This window comes from Dasypus novemcinctus, chromosome 17 (genome assembly GCF_030445035.2).
Source record: "Dasypus novemcinctus isolate mDasNov1 chromosome 17, mDasNov1.1.hap2, whole genome shotgun sequence".
Lineage (NCBI taxonomy): Eukaryota > Metazoa > Chordata > Mammalia > Cingulata > Dasypodidae > Dasypus > Dasypus novemcinctus.
In genome coordinates, this window is record NC_080689.1 from 20649227 (window position 1) to 20674711 (window position 25485).

General features: G+C 39.1%; 1 protein-coding gene across 8 annotated transcripts in view; it reads left to right on the top strand.

The window, feature by feature from the left end:
- The window catches only part of LTBP1 (latent transforming growth factor beta binding protein 1), a 410312-nt gene that overhangs the window by 349820 nt on the left and 35007 nt on the right, over positions 1-25485 (top strand). For 4 of the 8 annotated variants that reach the window (XM_058278378.2, XM_058278379.2, XM_058278381.2 and 1 more), the window contains 2 exons: positions 10913-11038; positions 15319-15462. The exons of 2 other annotated variants lie outside the window; for them this stretch is intronic. In XM_058278378.2, the coding sequence (XP_058134361.1) occupies positions 10913-11038; positions 15319-15462 (270 nt within the window). The remainder of the gene's footprint in view (positions 1-10912; positions 11039-15318; positions 15463-25485) is intronic. 2 more of the 8 variants (XM_058278380.2, XM_058278383.2) reach the window with 1 other exon arrangement.

Here is a 25485-nt window from a genome sequence, read left to right on the forward strand (position 1 = left end):
GAAATACACCCCAGCACATGCTGGTTATACTGTCAAATACAAAGGAGGAGGAGAGAGTTCTGAAACCTGTAAGAGAAAAGCAACGTTTTCTGTACACAGGAGTCCCTATTAGATTGAGTGCTGGTTTCTTATGAGAAACCATGGAGGCAAGAAGGCAGTAGGTTGAAATACTTAATAAAGTGCTGAGAGAAAACAGTTGCCAATCAAGAATTTTATATCCATTGGGACTTTCTTTCAAAATGAGGGAGATATTAAGACATTCCAGATAAACAAAAGTTGAGGAAATTCATTACCACTAGACCTACCCTGCAAACAATGCTAAAGGGAGTTCTTTAGATTGAAAGGAAAAGATACTAGAAGTGGTTCAAAGCAGAAAAACAAGGACCTCTGATAAAGGTAACCATATGGATAATTTTAATTGTCAGTACTGTTATATTGTATTTTTTGGTCTTTAACTCCACTTCTTCCTACAGGTGCTAAAATACAAATAGATGAAAAATAATAAGTCTCTGGTTTTGGTCATACAATGTACAAAGATATTATTTGTAACAAGTAAAGAAAAAGTTGAGTATACTAACAGTGTATGTGTATGCTGTCGAACTCAAGTTGGTATCAAATCAAATATGATTTATTTGTTTAGAATGTTAAATTTTAACCCCATGGTAACCATAAGGAAAACATATGCAAAACATATCCAGAAAGACATGAGAAAGGACTCAATACGGTCCAATACAAAAAAAATCAAATAAATATGGAAGTAGGCATTAATAGAAGAATTGAAGGACAAAATATTATAAGACCTATAAAAACTAAATAGCAAAATGGCAGAGCAAAGTCCTGCATTATTATAATTACTTTAAATGTAAATCAATTAAGCTATTTAGTCAAAACAAAGAGATGGGCAGAATGGATAAAAATGCATGACCCAACTATATGCTACTTACAAGGGACTCACCTTAAATTCAAAGACAGAAGTAGGTTGAGAGTGAAAAGAAGGGAAAAAATATACCATGCGAGTAGTAAGCAAAGGAGAGCTAGGGTAGCTATATTACTATCAGGTAAAAAAATACAACTGTTACAAGGCACAAAGACAGTCATTTTATCGTGATAAATGGGTCAATTCAACAAGAAGATGTAACAAGTATAAATACATGTGCATCTAAGTCCAGAGCCTCCAAATATGTGACTGACAGAATTGAAAGGAGAATTTGACAGCTCTACATTAATAGTAGACTTTAATATACTACTTCCTGTAATGTGTAGAACATCTAAAAAGAAGATCAATATGGAAATAGAAGACTTGAACAATACTCTAAATCACCTAGACCTAATGGACATATATAGAACACTTCATGTAACAGCAACAGAATACACAATTATCTTGAGTCACATGGACCTTTCTTTAGGATAAATAATGTTAGGTCACAAAACAAATGTCACTAGATTAAAAAATATTGAAACCGTACAATATATATTCTCCAATCACAATGGAATAAAGCTAGAAATCAATAACAGAGGGAGAAATGGAAAATTCACAAATATGTGGAATTTAAACAACATACTTTAGACAACCAATGGGTTAAAGAGGAAATGAGAAACAAAATTAGGAAATATCTTGAGGCAAATGAAAATGAAAATACAGCATACCAAAACTTACAGGATGCAGCAGAGGCAGTGCTGAGAGGGAAATTTCTAATTCTAAAGGCTTACATTTAAGAAGAAGAAAGAGCTCAAATCAGAGATGTTACTGCATACCTGGTGGAACTGGAAAAAGAAGAGCAAATAAACCAAAAGCGAGAAAAAGGAAGAAAGTAATAAAATTATAAAACTCTTTGCAGAAATAGAAAAGCCAATCATCAAACTTATATAAAAGGGTAAGGGGGCCTGAACAACCAGAACCATCTTGAAAAAACAAGTTGGAGGACTCACACTTCCCAATCCTAAAACTTATTACAAAGCCACAGTAATCAAAATGGTATGGTACTGGCACAAAGGTAGGCATATAATGGAATCAAGTTGAGAGTTCAAAAATCAACTCTCAGGAAACGGATATGGCTCAAATGATAGGGCTTCTGCCTACTACTAGATGGGAGGACCTGGGTTCAATTCCTGGGTCCTCCTGGTAAAAAAGGAAAAGAGAACGCATGCCTGTGTGGCAAGCCAGTGCCCACACAAGCCAAGTGCTGAGCCAAGTGCCCGCACAAGTGAGTCACACAGCAAGATGATGGTGCAACAAAAGAGAGACAAAGGGGAGAGTCAAGGTGAAGCGCAGCAGAAACCAGGAACTGAGGTGGTGCAAGTGACAGGGAGCCTCTTTCCACATCAGAGGTCCCCAGGATCAAATCCCTGTGAATCCTAGAGGAGAAAAACGAGAAGAGAAGACAAAAAGAGAAAAGACACAGAAGATCACACAGCGAACGGACATAGACAGGAAAAACAGCAGGGCGGGGGTGGGGGGAAATTAACTCTAATGGCATTATTCTCTATTGCCAAAAGTTGGAAACAACCCAGGTGTCCATCAAATGATGAATGGATAAACAAATTGTGGTATATACATATGATGAAATATTAATGCAGTAGTAAGAAGAAATCAAGTCGTGAAGCATATGACAACATGGATGAACCTAGAGCACAGTATGTTGAGTGAAGCAAGCCAAAGACAAAAGGACAAATACTGTATGATTGCACTATTATAAACTAAATATATCGTGTAACTCATGGAGTTAATAATTAGAATATAGGTCACCAGAAAATAGAGGGTAGACAATGGAAAGCTGAGGGTTAATCTGCAGTATTGGTAAAAAGGTTGTTTGTAAATCTTTGGAAATGACTGGTAATGGTGAAAGCATAACATGGTGTTTTTAACTAGCAATGCTATTGTGTGGGTATGACAGTGGTTGAAAGGGAAAGTGAAGTCATCTATACTACTAGAAGGAAAGCTAAAATCTGTAACGTGACCATAAAAGACAGTAAAACCTCATGTAAAACACACATTCAGGTAATATGGCATATATAAAACTTTTTACAAAATATAAATACATATATATCAGAGAGAAGGAAAAAGAATAGCAGCTGTGTATGGCAGGGGAAGCATAGAGAGATTGAGAGTTGATGAGTTTTGTTTGTTTTTTGTTTATTATTCTTATTGGAATAATGAAAGTGCTCTAAGAATGAATGAAGTGATGAATGTAGAAATATATGATGACACCAAATACTGTTGATTGTACTCTTTGGATGGATTTATGCTTTATTAATATGTATTAATAAAATTGATTCATTAAAAAAAAATCAACCATTACATTTATGGCCTACTTTTTCTTTACAAGGGGGCAAAGACCACTCAATTGGGAAAAAGTCATCTCTTTAACAAATGGTGCTATGAAAACTGGATCTCCATTTACACAAAAAGTAAGGAAGACCCCTACCTCACATATTATACAAAAATCAGCTCAAAATGGATCAAGGACCTAAACATAAGAGCCAGAACTCTCAGGCTCCTGAAAGAAAACAGAGGGAAGCATCTTAAGGACTTTGTGTTAGGTGATGGTTTCCTAAACTTAAAAGCCTTAGCTGTTTAGAGGAGGTGAGAAATACGGTTTTCGCTGAAGTAATTGTGGTGCAAGAAGGTGTTTTTTTATTTTTAAGTTGGGAGAAAGAGAAAATGATCCTGGCAAAATAATCCAACAGAGAGGGAAGGGAAGGTGGCCTAGAAGATGCAGAGGCAGTGGGACCAGCTGGAAAAGCAAATTCCTCAAGAAGCCAAGCATGGCAGGGGCCTTTATACTGTTAGCCATGGAGAAAAACTAAAGACGTTTAAGCAGATGGTAATTTGATTGTATGATTTCAATAAGTAAATCATTCTTCCTTATGGAAGATGGATTTGGGTGACAATGAGTGGCTGAAAGCAACAATCCATTGAAGAGGCCATTGCAAGAATTTAGGTGAGTGATGGTGAGGCCCTAAGCAGGGCTGGAGAAGAGGGAAAAGATGGAACGTATCACTAAGTGTGGGGTCGGAGGCAGGGAAGCGAATCAAGGGTGACTCCCCTGATTCTGGATTAGATTAGATGACTGGGATGAAATTTGTGATTTTAGGTTTGTTTTCCATAGGATATCTTTAACCATCTATAGCAGTGATTCTTTACAAGGGATCCATGAGCTTGAACTGAAATTCAAAAAAAAACATTATTCTTGTTGGAAAGTGTTGGTATGGGTGTGATACATTGATTAAATAATACACAGTATAGTGTGGACTTAGTAAGGGGTCCATGGTTTTCACCTGACTGGCAAAGGGGTCTGTGGAATAAAGAAGGTTAAGAACCCCTGCTTTATGGTGAGTCTATGTTGCCCACATAATGGTTGATTAAAAATCAGAATGAGGTTTTGGCTTGGTTTCTCTGAACTTATAAATGCATGCAGGAAGCAAATGGGAGGTTTCTCTGGATAATTTTTAAAGAGAATCAAAGACTCTTAAAGTAGTGAGTTTCAAGGCTGAGAAAAAAAAAATGATCTCTCATTGGCCAGCTTTGTGTTCTGTTATTTATGTGCTAGAAAGTTGGGTTTGAGATAATTTGCTTCCATCATTTCTGGTTATTTTAGGCTGGTAGCTTTCAAAACAGTCTTGTGACCATCAAGGTCCCCTACTTTTTTTACCCTGATCTTCTCTGTCAGTCATCAGCACAGTGACCAGACTCTGCAAGGATGTTGTTTTTTGCTGTTTTCTGGCTCATCCCCATTTCTTAGAAAAAAACCTTGTTTTCCATAATACATAAGGCCCATATTCTACAGGCTTGTTTGTGTTGCCAGACCTTAGCAGACCTATGTAAAAGGCTGTTTCCATATCCCATTCTATTGTGTGGACCCTCTCCAAATCCAGTTTTTCATTTCCTTTGGCTAAATTTGATTTTCTTTTTTTTTTTTTTTTGGCCCTGTGCTCATCCTCTGTTGAATGCTGGCTTCCCCCCTATGCCATAGAGAGCCCTTAATCTCATTTGGGCCAATGGCCGTGCCCTTTTACAATTCCTTTGGGCAGCTCTTCATCTGGGTTAGTGTCTTTCAAAATCCCACTTCTTGCCTGGAATTTTCTGTCTGCTGGTCAACTTTGTTTCTTTCAGCAAGGAGTGTGAGGGCTGCATTTCCCCTGAAGCGGGTCCCCTTTTCTTTGGAGATGTTTTCCTAAGAGTCTGTCATCAAATATTTAACTAGCTCCCAGTTGGTCAGGAAGCCCTGGACTGAAATAATGGGTCATTTCCTTTTTATGAAGCGATCCAGAGAGCATCAGTGCTATACTCAGACAGTGCCTAATGGGCCTGCCTTCTAAGGGTCTCCTAGAAAAAAACATCCTGTCAGGGTTTACAGTTTCTCTGATACTTAAAATTTGAATATAATGATACTTTTTGATTTAAGGACAGAGTTGTCGAGGCTGAGATCAGGTACATGTTTAAACTGAAAGTCAGAAATTAATGGATCAAGGAGTAAGAAACGGGGTGTTTGAACTTTCATCTTTGTAGTGAGCAAACTCCAGTATGCTTGTTGGGCTCACAGTTCAGCTTGTTCTATTTTCCATCTAGAAACTATCATTTATAACCATCACTATGGTGAGAGGCAAGAGGATGTGATGGATAGACTGACAAATTTGAATCCAGAAGGTTGTCTTGGCTCCATTTTGTTGTCACCTCTACCACTGACTGATTGTGTGACCTGGACACAAGTCACTTCTCTACAGGATTAGTTTTCTGGTTCTTAAAATGAAGGGGGATTGAACTGAATAATCTTCAAAGTCCCTGCAAGTCTAGATGAACTATGCGATCCATCTAAAAATGTTCTGACGACAGGAAGGCCTCATTCTTCCCAGCCATGCCTTAGCTGTAGAGAGTTTCCACTAAATGATCCTTGCCAAAAATGATACTGCCATTCCTCTCACATGCTTCTCTAGAGTGCCGTGGTGGCAGAAGGAAGATTCATTTGTAACTACTTCTTATAACAGGTAGTATGTCTTATTCAGAATCAGGAGGAAGAAAGTCAGCAAAACAAAGGTAGGAGTTAAAAAGGTAAAAAAGAGAAACACTTTATTCTTTAGTTCAAAACAAACTAAAGCAGAAAACTGAAGAATGGGTCTGAGGAAAAAAAAAAATCATTTTACTGACAGAATATGTGCAAATATCCTTTCTCACCATAAGACTTTTCTTTATATAAATGCAGAAAACCTCATGGAACCAGTGAGGTTTTATTAGAATTTCATTGCTGAGGTCTGTGAATAGTGTTTAATTTCTTGGTTGGTAAACAAGGCTTATTTGATCCCAGCTCCTTTCAGAAAATCCTGCCCTCTTTCCACCCTTTTTCCTTATTTCAGTTAGTTTACCAAACTGGGAAATTGATCCCAAGTGCGTGTGTGAGAACTGGGGCACATGGTTGGAGTTCTCATATTTATGGAATCTTTGATGATAATCAGTAGGCTTTGACAATCTTCAGGTCCATTGAGAAAATGTGTTAAATAAAGGGTATATGGACAAGGAAAATTACCAGCTAGGTCTTCAGTTAATTTACTGAAACCATGGCCTGCTGGTCATTGACAGCATTGCACTATTAAAAACAAGCCCCTGGCAGTTCCAGTACACCCAGGTTGTACATTGTTACTCTTAGAAGCGTTTAGGTAATCTGGTTACTGGGGAATTTCCATCAATGAGCCAATGTCCTTGGTTTTTGTAGTTTTTTCTTGACTTTGTTTCCAGTGGAACATTAATATTGCTAAGTAATGAGCTCTTACTTTGAGAAGTCAGCAGTTCTTACAGTGGAGCACCTAATTCATTTGGGCAGTCTACAGAGAGATTCTTGGTCAGTCACTCCTGCAATCTCTCATCCATGGGAAAGTATTACTAGTAATATTACTATGCAGTGACACTTACAGATCCCTAGGCAAAATTGCTTTTGTTATTCAATAGAATCACCCTTTATAAGCTAAAAGAAAACCTACAACATTTGTATGATTCAAAATTAAGCATAAGCAAAATAAGATGGCTTTTACTTATCCATTTAATGAAGTTGGCATCTTGGTGGGGTGGGGCTTTTAGTCTAACATAGTAAAAAATTTTCTTGACATTTAGCTGCATTGTTTAGAGTTAATCTTAATTGTATCATTTTTATAGTTCTATTTATAGACAAGACTAACAATGGAAAAATATCTCAGAACTCACATGTCAAAGAAAATTCTAATGAAATGTTTTTTTTATACATGTCATTAGTGAAGTGAAACAAATGCTGTCTTCTTATGAAGCTATTACCTCATCTCATTGTCGAAAACAGTGAAATTACTAAGAATCACATTATATCATCTTTATAAAATATTAGCGTTAAAGTGCTAGTCTCCAGCAGGCATTCAAATCCAAGAAATTGCTCATCTAAACTTTCTCTGTTAGTCAGCATTAAAGTAAATCTGAGATGGCCAGATAACCCTGCATTTCATAACCAACTCAGGGATCGTTCGCCTTAAGGTCAATTATTCCATTCCTGTGCTGGTGAACAGTAATAAGAAATTGTCATCTGCTATAATTGCATAGAATCACTTCTTTCTTTTTCTGCAAGTTGGTTACCTGTGTTCTCATTAAAGTAGGGAAATAAGCTGCTGGTGGGGTTTAGTTGAAGATTCCCTACCCTGTGACCTGCAAAATGCAGTAGTGAACATATACACACAGTGTTCTAGGAGCAGAAAGAGGGGACCCTTAAATCCATTCGTGGAATATCTAAGGAAGGTGCCACAATGGAGGTGCCCTGGGCTGAAGAGGGGCTGGAGGGACGAGTATATACCAAGCTGATGGGAAATCAGAGACCAAAGGGTTTTCAAGGAACTCTAGTAGACTAGTAGGGCAAGAGTGTAATGTGGGAAGGTTAGGAGCCAGGTGACGTGGCATGTCCTATGCTCTGCTAAGGAGGTTGAGTGTTATATCTCTGTCTGAGCAAGAGGCTGTCACTAACAGATGTGCATTTTGGGTAAAGCACATTGGCAGGCAATTTGGTGGAGAATGGATTAGAGGGATGGAAGCAAGACCAGAGATAGGGGAACCAATTAGGAGTATAATGAAGTTGCTCTAGTACTTCAGGAAAGATAGCTGACAGGGCATGGCGAGAGAAAGACAAGGGCTAGTGAATATGGAGCGTAGGAGAGAGAGAAGGGTCCCAGGTGACATTAAGATTTTTGGCTTGGGTATCTGATTCGATTCTCAGAAGAGGAGAATAGTGGAGAAATGGGGGTGTGGTGAGGAAAGGTATGGTAATAAGTTCATTTATTATGAGTTTTTCTAGTAGGTATTCGATAAATGTCTGTAAAGGACAGGTCAAACCATGAGAAAGACTGGGAGATCATCAGTAATAAGTGATTGTTAAAGCACTTCCAGGTTTTCTTCCAACCCTTAATAAAGTCAGTAGTAATTCAGAGCATTTGTCAAATGCTCATTTCAGGGAGTCTAAAATCAGCAGTGGCCTATGTTGAAGGATTTGGTAACATGATTTAGTTCTTTCTCTAACAGTTGTAATCAGGAAATAAATTGTAATCCCAGCCTTATGCCGCCACTGAAAATCAATCAGAACAGATTATTGAATGTCTTCTTTGTATTAGATGTTTCATAGGAGACTCATTTTTTAATGTGAAATACATATTCGTCCCTTATTTCATTGAGCTTTCAGTTTAAGTCAGGGAGGTAAGATTTAGAGGCACAAAAAAGGAAGGATAGAGGTGAGAGGAATTCCTCACTAAGTTCAATGAATTCAGTTATAACTTGATAAATTTGAGATTGTGCAGAAGATCAAAAGGGAGGTGACTCGGTAAAGAATGTACTTGAGAGAAGGATCCTGGCTAGAGACAAAGATTTGGGATTCACCCCAACGACCAGGATCTTAGCAGTAAGGAAAGTCTGGAAAAGATGGATAGGGTAGTACTGAGGATGTGGCAGAGACCAGAGAGGGCCTGAACTTTGGCAGACACCCACCTTCAGGCTGTGAAAGGAGGTTATAGTTGGGAAAATATGAATGCTATTCTGTCAGGGACCATGGAAGGAGAGAGTTCAAGGAAGAGAAGCTGAATAGACTTAGAGGATGAGGATGACTGACTGGCAGATGATTATTGGATTTCATGTTAGGTCAGTTGGTCATTGGTGACCTTTCTCAGAGGAGTTTCCTTGGGATGGAGAATTAGGAAGTTTGGTTGTAGATCATTATGGAGGAGGAGTTGGAGGAGGGTAATCATCATCATCATCATCATCATCATCATCATCATCATCATCATTGGCGTGTATTGATTGCTTCCTACATTTTATGCCAAGCAGCGTTATATGTGTTATTTTGTTTAGTCCTTAACAGTATTTCTAAGAACATGCTAATATTATTAGTATAATAATTACTAGTTCATTGTTATTAATAGAGTAATATTTCCTTTTTACAGATGCCAGTAGTTAAGAAATAAAGGCAATAACTAAAACCATTCTTTTGAGACATTTTGCAGTGGTAGAAAGTATGTCTGGGGGTGGCACGATGATCTCATGAAAGCTTTTTCAAGAGATTTGAACGTTTTTGAAGGTAGTGAGAGAAGAAGCCAGGGGAGGAATAAATTGTAGATGCTAGAGAAGAATGAATGGATGGGAGGAGGGGGACAGAAGAGGCTGGTAGGGATAAGAGAAGAGGTCCAGCCTTGCAAAGAGAAGGGGCACAGTTCACTTTGAGTTGAGAAAATGAATAAAACTTTGATGCAATTTAAAAATCAGAGTCTCTGAACTTATTCTTGGTAATACAATGTTGGAAAATTAGTAAGGGAAGAGAACTGCTGATAATAGTTGGATGTATATTATTTTTCTTCTAGAAACATTGTTGGGCCTGGCTATAATTTTTTTATTTTTATTTTTTTTAAGAAAAACTCATTCATTCATATTAACTTCCCAAAGACTAATTTCTGTCAAGTGCAATTTAATTTGCCATTCTTTATCATTTTTATCTTATTTCATTGTTTGAACATATCTTCATCACATAAATGTGGATGTTGTAATTGTATTTTCTCATCACTTCTCCAAAAACATTTATTTGGAGACAATGTCCAGAAGCAGAGAGCCTGGCAAAAGAAAGTGTGCTAAGAGAACAGGAATGAAAGAATGGAGAAGAAAATAAGCAACTCTATAAGTTTAAAGCAGAATATATCTAAAAGTCCATTTGTAATTTTACAATGGAGATAGCAATGCTGTGAGATCATTTTTATTGATGGGAAAAAGGCACAGGATTGCTGTCATCAGTTTACAGAGAACAAAATCAATTTTCTAGTCGGCCCTTGGCTAATCACTTGGAGCAGGACTGACGGTTAGGACATGGAATGTTTTAACGGGGAGAGGAGATCTTTTCTCATGAATAACTGGGATTGCCCAGCTACCCTGCTCAACTCACCAGAGTTTCTGTCCCTCTCTTGAATTCACGGGAATGCCATATAGACTTCATCAGGGTTATTATCTACAGGATCAGGCCAGCTCTGACCCAGGGAAGCCAGTGCTGCTTTCAGATAGAGCTATTTGCTTTTACCACAACCAAAAAAAAAGTGACAATAGTGACAATATTGTCTCATATTTCCCCTGTAGGAATGGAATATACCCTCCTTGGAAATAGAGTTAAACATTTAGAAAATATTGACCATGGCAACTGAAGCAGTCATTTCTGTTAGAAAACATTTCCTAAGGAAAAGGAAATATTTTCTCTTAGAACTCCACATTTTGTGTATTAAGTCATTTCCAAGAAAACATTTTATTTATACGTAAAATGTTTTTAAAGTGCCATCATTTTCATCACATACTAATCGGCGTGTTGAGTGCCTCTGTCTACCCATTAATACCTAGTGTTTGTCATCTTGTTTCTTTTGTGTCTGATGTTAAATGTCTTTTTTGCAGATATTGATGAATGTGTAAACAACACTGTTTGTGACAGTCACGGGTTTTGTGACAATACGGCTGGCTCATTCCGCTGCCTCTGTTATCAGGGCTTTCAAGCCCCACAGGATGGGCAAGGGTGTGTGGGTGAGTTTTTAGACTTTTTTCCCCCAAATATTTCACGTCTCCCTATTGATAAGAAATCAAAGTTAATAAGAACACTCGAGATTATAAGCAAGATCATTTGAGCAGAATTGCATCATCATCATCATCTGATTTTGTAGTATAGTTTTGGGATGTGCAAAAAACACCTTTCAGTTTCTGGAATGGTTAGCTACATTAGGAAATACAGACATAACTTTAAGTATTTTTAGAAGAACATCTGTTTAAACTCTTAGCTGAGTATGCAGAACTCTAGTCCCTCCTGAGCAGGAAATAGAGTCTGGTGTGTGGTAGAGCTTGTCTGTCTTCAAAACGCACCTCCTTTTAGGCAGTGCCTTTAAGAAAAAGTGTTGGCGAGAGTTTCTGTGTTCAGGAATGACACCCTAAAATGATGTGCTGGCTTGTGCAGCTGTATTTCTCCACTCTCTTTTGTGATTGACAGAGTGAGAAGAAATCTTGAATACCAGCTCATGTCCTGGAGTATGGGCCAAAATGTGCTGATACAGAAGAAGATATTTCATATTTCCATTTCTCATCAGCTGGGAATTCATCAAATTAAATTCATTTTGCAATTTAAAGCAATTAAATTGGAAAGAGAAGAAAGGTTTTTAAATTCAAAACTTCGCATATGACAAGGTTTTTTCTTTATTCTTCCTAGAGAAAAATAGCTGTTTCTACTGCATGGCAGATGGCATATAAAAGAGAGTTAGTAACTTTTTAGTTTGAAAATTTGCAATTAAAGCATTAGCTTATTTGCCCTCCATATTAAACTGGAAAAACAAAATCTGTTCAGGGATTTAATGATACTGTCACTGGAATAGTAGCTGCTTTTATGGTATTAATTATGAAATTCAATCAATTCTCAATTACAAATAAAAATTATTTACAAAGCAGTGATGTGGTTTTGATCATAAGCATCAGCCAGTCTGAAACAGTCTAAGATCTCCAAACTCATAAACGATAAAGCCAAGACCAACTGTGTCCTTGTTTAGTCTACACTGCAAACCATCCATGTTTGTATAAAAAATAAACTAACATTTTTAAAGAGAAATATACTCTGATAATGTGGAGATGCTCTCGATTTAGATGGCCTACACAAGCATTAAAATAAACTCCATCAAAATGAGTATCTGAGTTTGTATCTGCAACCAGGTCTTTTATAATCTATTTGTTTTCATTGTCCTAAAAAAGTGAAGGAATTGTACCAAATGCTTTCTAAGTCTCCTTCCAGCTGCAAATTTCACTGACATGTAATGGTCACTAGGGGTGTATTCCAGATATTCTTAATAGTAGAAAACGCTAGTATTCTAGCCTTTAAGAAAGTGATGTTTTTTCCTTTATTCTGATTATTTAGAATATACCTAACCAAAGACTTCAATGGCAAACATGTTTTTCTCCAACTCCTTTTGTGGTTTTGAGCTATGGAATCTTTTTCCTAAGTAAAAACTGAATTACAGAAAGATTAAGTTTTGGCAGGAAGCCAGTAGAGTTCACTGCAGTTTAGCTACTGTTGATGAGCGTCCACTATATGCTCTGAATGTCCCAGGCACTGGACTCAATACTGGCGTGACAAAGACTAGGAAGATGGGCTTCCTGTGGTTGATCAGGAGGCAAAAATGCATCCATAATTTTAACAAAGTACTAAGTGCAGCCAGCCCAGAAGGTATACAATGGAATGCTAGGAGAGCACAGAAATCATTGACAGTCCTCTCCTTATCCACAAAGGGAGAATTAGTTACAAGAAGACATAGCTGTTTCCTAATACAGCTAAGACTAGCCTAGTCTCTAATTTTGTTTCCCGCTTCAGTCCCCTTTCCACAGCCATACAGGTGATAACATTCATCTGAGGTTCACTTAATATTTTGACTAATATAGGTCATACAATCTGGCCCTGCTTGTCTTCTCAGCCTCACCTCTTCCTTCTTCACCTGTGATATTCTAGCAATACCAAACTGCTTGTGGTTGCTCGCGTTACATTACTGTGTAATTATTTGGCTGATGTTTGCTCTTTATGTTGGGAACATAATCTTGACCTGCCCTTCCCTGTGCCTGGATAAATCCCATTCATTCTAGAAGGCTTAGCTGACGTACCATCATCTTCCAGACAAAGTTCCTCGTCCATCCCTCACTCCCAAGCTGAGCTGTGGCCCCTCCTTCTGCTTCCACCACATCTTAAGCAAATGTCTTTTATAGTACTTACAACCTTTTTTAGGAATCATTTAATCATGCATGTGCAGCCCACCACCCTTCTCCAAGGGTACAGCTTACTGTGATGGAGAGCTTTGTTTCTCTCTTCCCTGGGCCTGAAATAATGCTTTGCCTATTGTACGTACTCAGTAAGTTTTAACTATTAAGTCTTGAAATAGCAGATAATGAACCATTGGCTCCACCTAACTTCTGAGCCCAGGGTATTCGTCCCTCACAGCCAGATGGGCACACCAAACCCACACTGACTTTTCAGCACGTACATGAAACAGCAGCCTTGGGGAAGGACTGTTTGTTATCACTTTGGTAAACTCAACGTATAACTATTTGTCTGTTTATTCTTTCAAAAATATTATCTGAGCACCTGATAAATGCTCTTCACCATGGTGGGTGCTGTACGGGGTTTCAGAGGTGAGTCAGCTGTGGGACCAGCTTTTGACCACACTGGTCCCCTTCCTGGATCCTGGCTGCCACCCCCTCCCCTTCCTGTTATCACCCACCCATCCTTCAGATAGTTCCCCTAAACAGCCCTTCACCTGAGTGCCACTGCTCCACGTTTTCACAGTGCCCTGCACTTTTCATTCCTAGAGCTTATCACGCTCATAAAATGCTCTAATTAATTTCCCTGACTTGACTCTATGCCCTGTGAAGGCAGACCTGGGGCTGCCCGACATGTGGTCATTTCCCCAGTGCCTGGTGCAGAGAAGTAAACCAGAAGATATTTCTTGATTGATATAGTGTAGTCCAGTGAGAGAGCGATCAATAGCCACAGAAATAATAGAAGTCGGAAAGTAGAATGTTCCATTTGACATTTACCTAAAATCGATAAATGGGAACTGGCAAGTTTCTACAGTCAATTTTTCTGGTCTACATTATGACTGTCTAAATTGATTAAATATACCAAGTCTCAGCTTTACCTTACATCATAGTATCTTTTCATAAGGGAAACTTGATTTACTGGCTTTATATCTGTTTATATACACAGTGAAAAGGAAAACTGAGGTAATTATCCAAATAAGTCAAAATACATAAACTTTGTGTCCAATTAACTGGGCATAGCAGGTGAAAAAAGGATTCTTTTTTCCAGAATGATTTGGATAATTACTCAAATTCCTAGATTTGTATAAACCATGTCAGAGTGTGCTGGTGAAGCCGGTGTTTATACCTGCTTAATGCACAAAACACACGAGCATTTCAAATGTCAGTTCAGGTACTTTACCGAATGGGTATTCAGTAATAAAATTTCTTACAAGGAAAGAAAAGGTTAAAAAGCAATATTAGACAAGCTCAAACATAAAATGAGCCTTCCTTAGGTCTGTACTTGTGTAATTTTGAATAAAGCATACTCATCAATGAGATTCCTTACTGTCCTTTAATTACATATGTTTAAGTAGTGCAGAAGAAAAACCATTAGCAAAATAGAAATTTCCCTGTGGAATGCCAAGAGAATTTTAAGAGGCATAGTGAAATCAGTGACAAGTTATTGGACCAGTTTGCTTCACATTTATGCATAATGTGGTCTAATTAATATTTACAGGTATCTTTCTTTCATTTTTCAAAGGGATATGCAAACTGAATTCTGTTAAATTACAGGCAGTTTGGCTGCCAGAGAACTGTATTTTCAGTCATTTAAGTAGATTTAAAAAATGTTTTTCATGAATATAAAGAATTCTGTGGTTACTGTAGTGCCAGTGAATCTGGTTTTCCTTGACTAAAGAACTGGGTCGTTTTAGACTTCTTATATCAAAAAGTCAGTGGAGACAAAATCCGAGGGTCAGATGGTACATATGATGCTTGTGCTCCAATTCCGTGGTGTGCCTTAAAACTAGGCTTGCAATTTTAAAACTTCATGTTGCATTTTCACAGTCTTTTCATATAAGCCAAATAATAGCAGCCCTTGCCAGTCGGAGCCCCTTCCCTGAAAGAGCAGAAGGGGTTTGATTGCCCACTGGGGATCACCTTGTTTCCAGCAGACACGTCTGGCGCGGGCATGGTTGGTAAAATAAAGAGCTGTCAGGAACGAGGCACCCATCTGAACTGATCTGTGCTTCGTTTTCCAGATGTGAACGAATGCGAACTGCTCAGTGGTGTGTGTGGCGAAGCCTCCTGTGAAAACGTAGAGGGGTCCTTCCTGTGTGTGTGCGCTGACGAAAGCCACGAGTACAGCCCCATGACCGGGCAGTGCCGCTCCCGCACCCCCGGAGGTAGGTCCCCACGGCTCTGGGCAGGGCGTGGAGGTCTCCTCTTGGAGAATGGTCCCCACACAGCTGTGAGCTGACCCTCTGAGAAGAGTAAGAAGTAAGCCAGTGTTCTGGCCCGTGTTGTCTCTGAATGTTCTTTCCGTGCCTGGCTTATCCATGGAATGAGGATATGGATGATGACTGCTTGGACTCCATAGCTTTCCATGTACTTTCCAACCTGTGGATGCCATGGATGTCATAAAGGACCCAAAATAATGGGAACATTTGCTGGGGTTGCTTAAAATTTAGAGCTATCAGTTGAGGGTTAATATGTCATCCTCTCCTTAAATTGTATAATCTTCCTTTGTTGGCCCTTGGAGGGAAGTTTCTTGACACTTCTCTAAAATAAAAGCCACATATAGGCCTTTCAGGATCTACAAAGACTTCCACTTGGAATTCTGAAGGTATTTTTCCAGAATTTGGTGTAGAGAGCAGCTATTTGCATTCATTTAGAATTTGATTTGGCTGTGCCGTTATGTCATGACTTGAAATAGACAATTTTCCAGCTAAATTAATCAACTTGCAGATCACCCTTTTACTTTATGCCATGTAGCTATAGCTTGGTTGTATTTTAAGAAAAGCAGAAGACCAAATGGTCCTTTGAGAGCCAAATAAAGTGAAACTTAGACCATTTTACTTGCTTGCTCAATCTTGGTTGATTTTATCCATGCTTCCATCGTTAGCTTTCACTATTTCTCTGTAGGTTGCGCTTGTGTGTGCACATGTGTAAAATTGCTATCTTTCACGTAAAAGGGAATAAAACATGTAAAAATTTTCGTCCACAAACATTTTTCTTCTCACTTATTAAATAGAGAAAGGTGAGGGGTGCAGAATAAAACACATGATAATTCAAAGACATTGTCTAGGAAGGCAGAGAGAGGGTATTTCTCAAGGGGAGCTGTGCTGTTTGTTCAGTGACAACCGCTGTCATTTGTTTGCCACAGAAAAGACTTCTCTATTTGGTTCTACCTGAAATGGCAGAAAAATATACATAAAACCAAAATTTCACTCGCCAATAATAGGGCATTGGTTTACTAACTGTCTTTTTCTCTTCAGTCGTTGGTTCCCATGAGTGGTACCACACACATTGTGTATTTTGAGTGAAATAATCCAAATATCGTTATGATATTGCATAGTTGTTAAATGGTCTATTTGAACATTATTAGGATGTCATGATAAATGTGTAGGGTACAATGATAATGAAAACAGATCTTCCAGTGATTACCATCTATAAAGGAGAAAATAGTTTAAAAGGTAATTATTTAACTTAATGGAAATTTTAGTTTTTTCCCTTAGTTTCCAAACTTTCTGTAATATTACTTTAACTGGAAGACCAGGCCTGTGGTCTGTTATGTACTTTCTAGCTGTGTAAACTTGGCCATGTCACTCAACATCTATGAGCTTTGGTTGTTTCATATTTAAAATGGAGAGTATTATGAATTTTAAGTGACATGATATATATAGAAGCCATTATTGAATGACAAAGTACTATATGAAGTTTTAAAATAGTAAGCTATATCCCGAACACATAAAGAATACGGTTCTTATTCTTTTATGATCTCTAATTTTCATAAGCATTTCATAAGTATCTTATTTCCTAAAATATTTTAAATGGTGTATCTTATAACTATAAATATTTTTGCAAGAATGTTATAGTAACATCAAGACATACATGGTTCATTCCATGCAGACAGTTTCAATTAGGTTACATGTCTGGGATCCTAAAGTACGTGCAATTCCTTTTTTTTTTTTTTAGATATTAATAATAATTCCTTGTAAGTCTTTCCATAACCAAGTCCTTACAGATAAGTCCCTGTTTTCCCTTTTTCCACCCTTACCCTCCTTGCTGTCTGTAGTTCGGATTTTCCAGAGGAACAGGACCGATGACATTATTTATATAGTGAGATTTACTATAGGAATTGGCTCATGTAACTGTGGGGATTGGCAAGTCCATATTCTGTAGGACAGACCATAAGCTGGAAACTCTGATATAGGTGAAGTTTACTTCCTCAGAGGAGGTTGGCTGGCTGAAGTGGAGGCAGAATTCTTTTTGACTTCTGAAATCCTCAGTTCTGGATTATAAGACCTCCAACTGAGTAGAGGAGGAGACTCACTTCCTGGCTGAGGGCAGATTCCTTTGTTGATTGCAGATGCAATCACCTGATGTAGATGCAAATGCATGTGTGAAAAACTTTCACAGTAACCGTCACATCCGTGCTTCCTTGACCAAACAACTGGACACCATAACCTAGCCAAATTGACATATGAACTTAACTATCATTCTCTCTCATTGGCTGCCTCTCTTTCTGGAGTGTTCCTCAGTCAGACTGCTTTTTCAAAGACTGTCATTTTGAATACTCAGCTTGACAAAGTTTGTCTTCCAGTGTATGTATAGTTTCTCCTTCCTTTTAACATTATATCAGATCCTTGAATTTCTGGCTTCGTTCTACATATTCCCCAGATATTTGGCTTCTGCTACACACTATCCATACCCAAGTGTTTATTTAGTTGGGCATACTAATTTCTATAGTTTCTGGCAAATTTTGACTGATGATATGGAGTCTCTCATGATGACATTTTCATCTTAGTAATCCTGTAGCATTGTCCTGAGTAACAGGTCAGATGTAAACTGCAGAAGCCTTCTATCCAACTTGTTCAGAGCCAACGTGAAAAAGGTGATTAAAACTGGAAGTCATAAAACCACTAATATATATATATATATATTTAAATATATTTAATTTGTAACTTAAAACATATCACTGTACACTTATTCACAAATCTTCAAAGAAGGGCCAAGGTCTCTCTCTGAGTAGAGTTCCCTTCCTAGAGGTCTGTGTGACCTGCATTGCCTAAACCACATCGGTTATGTGTCAACAAGACTGTCCACTTTAAAGGGCATGAGAATTTAATGACATCTGCAATGCAAAGGAGTGCAAAATCCCTTCAGAATTTTAGTTTTCTCAATTATGTTTGTACAGTTATCTAATCAGATAGCATTTTTTGTACTGAATTAGTTTTCTCCAATCTTGGTAAAGCATTAACTTGCCCTAAAAACAGCTCTACTTTCATACTCTTATTCTTTTGTTACATACTATTTCATTAAATTACGTATTTATAATAATCAGTACACCAGTGCAAATGTGCTTGCAGATAAACACAGTTCAGTGAGTCTTGGTAGCATACTGTTCAACCTATAGGAGTGGAAGGGCATGAACTTACCAAGAATGGCCAACCAAGCATTCCACCTGCTGTGGGCATCAGCTAGAATATTGTTCAGAGGGCAAGAGAATATCATTAATGCAACAAGTTGATTCAGTGGAGGCCTGTTCAAAGAGTGTGTACCATACTTCAATCAAAAAACATGCGTCACACAGACCAAAACATTTTGTTCCCAAGTTTTTCAGAGTTTTTCAGCTAAGATTCAAATTAATTTCACTATCTTTGCTATGCTAACAGCTCAGATCTTATCATTCCTGAATAGTAATTAAGAAAGGAAAGATAAATTTGCAACACAGGCTATAACATTTTTACTCAGCTGTTTAATTTCCCCCGGACAATTCAACATTCCAACAATGAGCAGGTATCATCATAACCTGATATGGTATCATACTGAAGACAGAACTGGGGCCAATGGGTGGAAATGCTAGGAAGATAGATGTGAGATCAGTATCCAAAAGAACTTTCCAACAACTAGAGCCATTTGTCAGTGGGACTGGCTGTCTCATGAAATAGTGGGTATTTGCCTAGAGGTATCCAGGAAGAGGTGAAAAACCCACGGGCAGGAGAGCACCCACTCTCAGATGGGCTTAGTTCCATATAGATTTTGAGGTGCTTTCCAACCTGAAAGTGCTAGGATTTTTATCTTTAAACTACATCTTGTCTCCCATAATTCTTTGTAGGTCTGAGCTAATGTTTTTCACTGCCCCCGCCTTTGACCACTAGTGTACATTGCTTTCTGTTGCCTTTATTAAAGCATCTGAAACAGAAATAACTAAAAAAAATCCACTACTAGACCACTCATGACATTTAGAGGGTATGGATATGAAACATAATCTGATGCTTTTATTTCCTTAGTGCCTGTGATAATTCTCAATAAAACTTAATGTAATGCCAAAGGAAGCAGTCAATATTGAGTCTTGGTAACTGCAGCCTTCGAGTTTCACGGGCAAAATGCTGTTCTCTGCCATGATTGGTGCTCAGGAAAAATTGGTGGGAACTGAATTTTATTTTTAAAAGAGAAGGCATAGTGAAAAGAACACAATGAAAAAGATACGTATTATAAATCGATGCAGGTGGTCCCCACTTGAGGAAATCAAATAAGCAAAAACAGAACTTAGAAAGTCTATAAATTGGGGTGATTGCATTACAAATTGTAATAATTGTTCACTTTACACAACCATTCAGTATAGTTTCTTTAACAAGGCTTTCGTATATATGAGAGCTTGTTCTCATGTTATGAGTTAGATCCTTGGCTTCAACATCTAGAAGCCACCTTAGCCATTTTCTGACGCAGGTCCTTTATTTACAGGTAAAGGAAACTGAGGCCCAGAGAGAAGCACTGAGTGTTATTCTTTGGGCCAAATAACTAACGAGAGGCAGAGTCGGGGATCTTTCCACTTCCAATACTCAGTGCTAAGGTTGCCATAATACCAGGTGGTTCTAAAAAATGGGTTCCTTTTCATCTGGTTTTTTTAGAAATTGGCAAATATAAAAAGTCCCCTGCAGTGTCACCATCTGGGGATAATCTTGGCCACCATGTCGACCTCCAGACTTATTGAAGGAATGATCATCCTCCCCCATCTCGACAGAGCCGGCTCCCTTTTGATCATCAGTGCACTGAATTCTGGACCCCACATTCCTTATCTGAATGCGACTGCTTTCTCTCTGGTGGTTAGTGAGCTTCTATATGCTAAAGCATATAGTCTCATGGCAGCTGCCATCTTCTGAAACATTTGTCAGTGGTTTCTCATTTTGCCTTCTCCTTCCTTACTGATTTCAGAACTTGACTCTCTCCTGCATCCTCTGCTTCTCAGACTCTTCTTTCTCAGTCTCACTCTTAGGTTCTTCTCCCATTGCCCATCCTTAAATTAAGTACCATTCCCTCTCCCACCTGCTCCTCTTCCTGTGTTCCTGCATTAACTGCCAAACAGTGCAGACCTCAATACTGGAAATCCTTAAGGCATATTTTTTCTTATTCCCCGTCAGCAGCCCAGTTAAGCAGTCAGAGCAGCCTTGCAGTTCTGCCTCTGCAGTTCTTCCACATCTCTCCTTGCTCTTCTGTTACTGCTTCCCCCCCCATCAGTCCCTCAGCCTCACTACTTGGACCCTGCAGCACCTCCCTGCCTCTCTGGCCATGACCCACTACCATCAGTTCCTGCTCCACACTGCTGCCAGAGTTGACCTGTTTGAAAAACAAATCTTAAATCTGTCAACAGCTCCACCACCTGCAGTCTAAAGTCCAAATCCAGTAGCACAGCAACAAGACCCTTTATACTCTGTAACCTCACCTGCTGCTTTAGCTTCGTCTCCTGCACTCACCATACCCTAAACTCAAACAGAAACCGCTGCCTCCTGCTCCCCAGCCAGGCACGCTTTCCTGAGACTATGCTTTTCTCAGGCTGACTCCTCTGCCTGCAGTGTCCTCCCTTACCTCCTTTACTTGAAATTTTACACAAGCCTTTAAAAGTCAGCTGAACTGTCACCAAGTTGTTAAGCTTTCCCCATCCTCAAGGTAGAATTATTAGATTCTGCCTCTCATAATACTTGCTCTGCTCTCATAACACTTGTACCTTTGTTGCGGGTGTCACTCTATTTTATTCTTTTTTGTATTCCCAAGCTTTGTTGGCACGTGTGACCTTGCTTGCTGCTTAGCAGTGCCTGATGCATGGTAGACACTTAGGAACTATTGAATAAAATTGCCTTGCCTCTCCACGTTCGAGGTTATGTCCCTCCGTATACCACCCATCTCATTCCCAACCAGTGCCATAGAATATAATAAATGTGCGTTTTATCCAAACTGTAATGGGGAAACACTCAAATGGGGAAAATCTCCACTCTTCTATGTAGGGGATAGTTTTCCCGCTTGCTTTGGTTAAATTTAAGTGAAGCAAAAGAAAGAAGAGCATTTCTTTGCTGTCAGGGGACAAATTGTGCAACTCCTCTGCTTGGCTGTGACAATTGGGCTTAAACGGTGTTCTCTTCTGTCTTCTAGAGGGATGCACCATAGGATTTGTGACTGTACATACATTTTTCAAGGCAGGAAACCACATAGAACATCAGTCAACTGTTATAGTTGGCAAAGTAGGTATTTCAAATGTATGTAGTTAACCTGTAAAATAAATTAACATTGAAAGAGCTTTTTAAAATAATTTTTGATTAGAAAAGAGAACAGTTTGTTTTTTTTTTTTAAAAAGACCACCGTATTTAGAATGCAAACACTGTAAAATGCCGTAAAACTCCTGAGGTCTTATTTGTGTTTTTAATGGATCTATACCATATCTATAGGTAAGACTGGGGAAAACGTGCTCATTTGTTTAAAAAAAAAAAAGTTGGGTCAAGTTTCTTCCCTCACCCAAAGGTGATAGTGAGAAGAGTACTAATGCCTAAACCTTGCTTTTATTTTCGTGAGGTTTCCAGTAAAGAGATGTTACTTTTTTTAATGAACTGACGTTATCAGTCAGTCAAAGCAATAGACCGCACGTATGAACTGTTTGTCTCCATAAGATAGGTTCGTGCTTCTGGATTGGAGATGCATTTGGGATCCTAGAATCTGCTCTGCATTAGGCCTGTGGAGGACTGGTGTGCACATTTCCTCTTCAGCGTCCCCAGACCTTTTCCGTGTCACCTCGGGTTCCGCATTGTTCACGCCATTGTCTTTACAGACCGTGGCCGCGCGCATGCGTCCAGGGCGTCGTGGCTCCCTGGTTGCTGTGGAACCCGCCTGCTTAGACGCCCTGTCACTCCAGCCGGGCTCCATCTCCATTCTCATCTCAGGATACTTTCCTCCCATGTTTCTTTCTTCACAGGATTTCATTCCTCTTTCAGGAACCCCTTCTTTTCATTTGGATCTGCTTACTGTTCTTCTTCTGACTTTAACTCATAAATCACCATAAATCACAGACCTTTCTCTCCCCCCTCCCCCCCCAGTTTATTCCTTTCCCAGGCCTGCTTGTCCCTTGCCCTTCTACCTCCTTCACAGAAGGGGGTGGGGAGGGGGAGGACCCCTTCCTTCAGTCGGACGAGCATCTGTCCTGCTGGTTAGGTGAGGCTCTGAGCCAGAGGACGCCACTCTTCCAGGAGAGTTGTCACTGTTACCAGCCCAGCACCTGAGTCAGAACCTCTCCTTTGCCCCTGCCTCCCCTGTCACTAGGTCCCATGACGGTGCATTCCTGCCCGGTTCCTCAGGCTCCTAAGTCACGCTCTGCATTGCTGTCCTGACTTCCCCTTTGGTGCCTTGGTCTCCCATTTTCTGGTTCTGTCTGCAGCCGCCTCTCCCTCAGCCTGTTCTACCACACAGACCTAAGAAAGGTGTACTTGTCCTCCTCTCCCACCCTTGCTCTTTTGTTTGTTGCCTTTTTTTTTTTAAATTTATCTTTCAAACCTCGGCTGAGATGCCACCCCTTCCAGGCAGCCTTCCCTGGTAGCCTTCCCACCCTGCTCCTGCAGTTGTCCCAGCACTTGATATCGTAGCACTGTCATGGCCATTTGGTTTCTTTAAGAATGGGAATTGGGTGAAGGTGTCTTCTTTGAATTATCTTTTCCTTTTCTACGTTGCCTTCTGATCTTCATTTTGACTCTTTCCTTCTTTTACCATCTGAAGTCACCGTCTTTCTAGTTTTTTCGTTGCAGCCCTTCATGCTGGGTTGTTCTTCCTATTAGGAATGCTGCTTTTCTGAAGCCAATGTAGAGATTCCTCTCGAATTCACTTTAAAAACACATTTCTCAGGAGCAGATGTGGTTCAAGTAGTTGAGTACCTGCTTCCCTCATGGGAGGTCCCGGGTTCAGTTCCTGGTGCCTCCTAAAATATCAAAGATAAACAACAAGCAAAACCAGTGAAAAAACTAAAATCAAAGGAGCCAGTGTGGCTGAGTGGTTGAGCGCTAGTTCCCTACCTGCATGGTTGAGGGTTCAGTCTCTGGCCCCAGTACCTCAAAAATAAATAAATAAATAAAACAAAAAATCTTTTGTCCTCATCTTCAAGTCCTTGAGCAAGAAAATAATAGAGAAAAAGGAAATACATGAATTTCCAAATTCTTTTTTAGTATTCCTTGAAATATAAGTAGAATTCCTTGTCTTGAAAAAGCATGAGATTGTTTGAAATGCTGATGCCTGTGGCAGTTTTAAAAATAAAAAGTAGAATAAAGCTTCCTTGATAATTTTATGAAAAATAATTTGCTGAGCATTACCATATTCATAGTTTTCTACATTGACTTTTTTTCTGGACTATGGGCAGGTGTTTCATCTGGGGCACTGTTCAGTCACACCTGAGTGCCCTGGAAAGATATGGAGAGCATTAGTTTATAAAGGTCTCCAGATCTTTATGCTTATACATCGGTGTCCAGCCAGCCTCTTAGCACAACTAAGAATCAAATCTGCACGTACTGGGAAACGGACTTGGCCCAGTGGTTAGGGCGTCCGTCTACCACATGGGAGGTCCACGGTTCAAACTCCGGGCCTCCTTGACCCATGTGGAGCTGGTCCATGCGCAGTGCTGATGCGCGCAAGGAGTGCCGCCCCACGCAGGGTGTCCCCGGCGTAGGGGTGCCCCACGCGCAAGGAGTGCGCCCGTAAGAAGAGTCGCCCAGCGTAGAAGAAAGTGCAGCCTGCCCAGGAATGGCACCGCCCACACTTCCCGTGCCGCTGATGACAACAGAAGTGGACAAAGAAACAAGACGCAGCAAACAGACACAGAAAACAGACAACCGGGGGGGAGGGGGGGGGAATTAAATAAATAAATAAATCTTTAAAAAAAAAATCTGCACATACTGAAGTAGTAGTATATGTCTTAGATGATGACATGTGAACTGTGCCCAATCTTATTCATAAAATCTTTAAGAAAAATAAAATTCATTCTTTCCAGGACTTGGGACTTCCTATAACCATTGATTTGATCATTTAAAATTATTTTCCAGTATAAACATTCCACCCCAGCAGCAGTGACCTAAATTCATACAAAGATTCTTGAAAGAAATTCTATTAAATATATTTACTGATCAGGGTTTTTCCCCCCCAGTGGAAAAATGCTCTAGGAAATTAATTATTAAAGGTCAAGAAGATAGGGAAATTGCAGTTTTTCACAGAATGACCTTTGTCAACCAGTTTTTAACAAAGAATTTGCATCTTTGTCCAAACATGGGTGAGGGCCTGACAAGACCTCAATTTCAGCTGTGTAAACATTGAACTTTCAAGCTGCTTGGCAAGAAAATAGGAGCAAAAACTTGTAACAACCAATGTAAAACCTGAATAATACAATTATGTTATTGATTGTTTCCCTTACACAATGATCTGTGAGTTCCCTTCCCCAAAAAAGGCAAAAAAAAAGAAAAGGTAATTTAATTTTATTGCTTAGTTTCTATGCTATGTGAGTATAATGAACATTGTAAAAACAAAACAAAACATGGGGACACAGTTTCCAAAGAATGTATAATTCTTAGTATGTTTTGCACAGATGGAAGCCTGTTGTTGCTGCTTACTTGTGGACAGAGCAGTCTTCTATGAGATCCTACTGTATAGAATTCTGTTTTATAACAAACACCACTGGCATACCTACAACTTTATATATGACGAGAAAACATTTATTGAGCACTCTCTTGGCACAAGCTATATGGAAAGTAAATGTGATGTTGCAAAACTCTAATTGTGTTGCTTTCTTGATTTATATTTCTAAATGCATTGTTTAGTAGCTAGCAGCATTTTTAAGGATAGCTGAATAAAATAATTGGGCAGAATTTTTGATAGCAATAGGCAGTCGATGTATTCAAAAATGT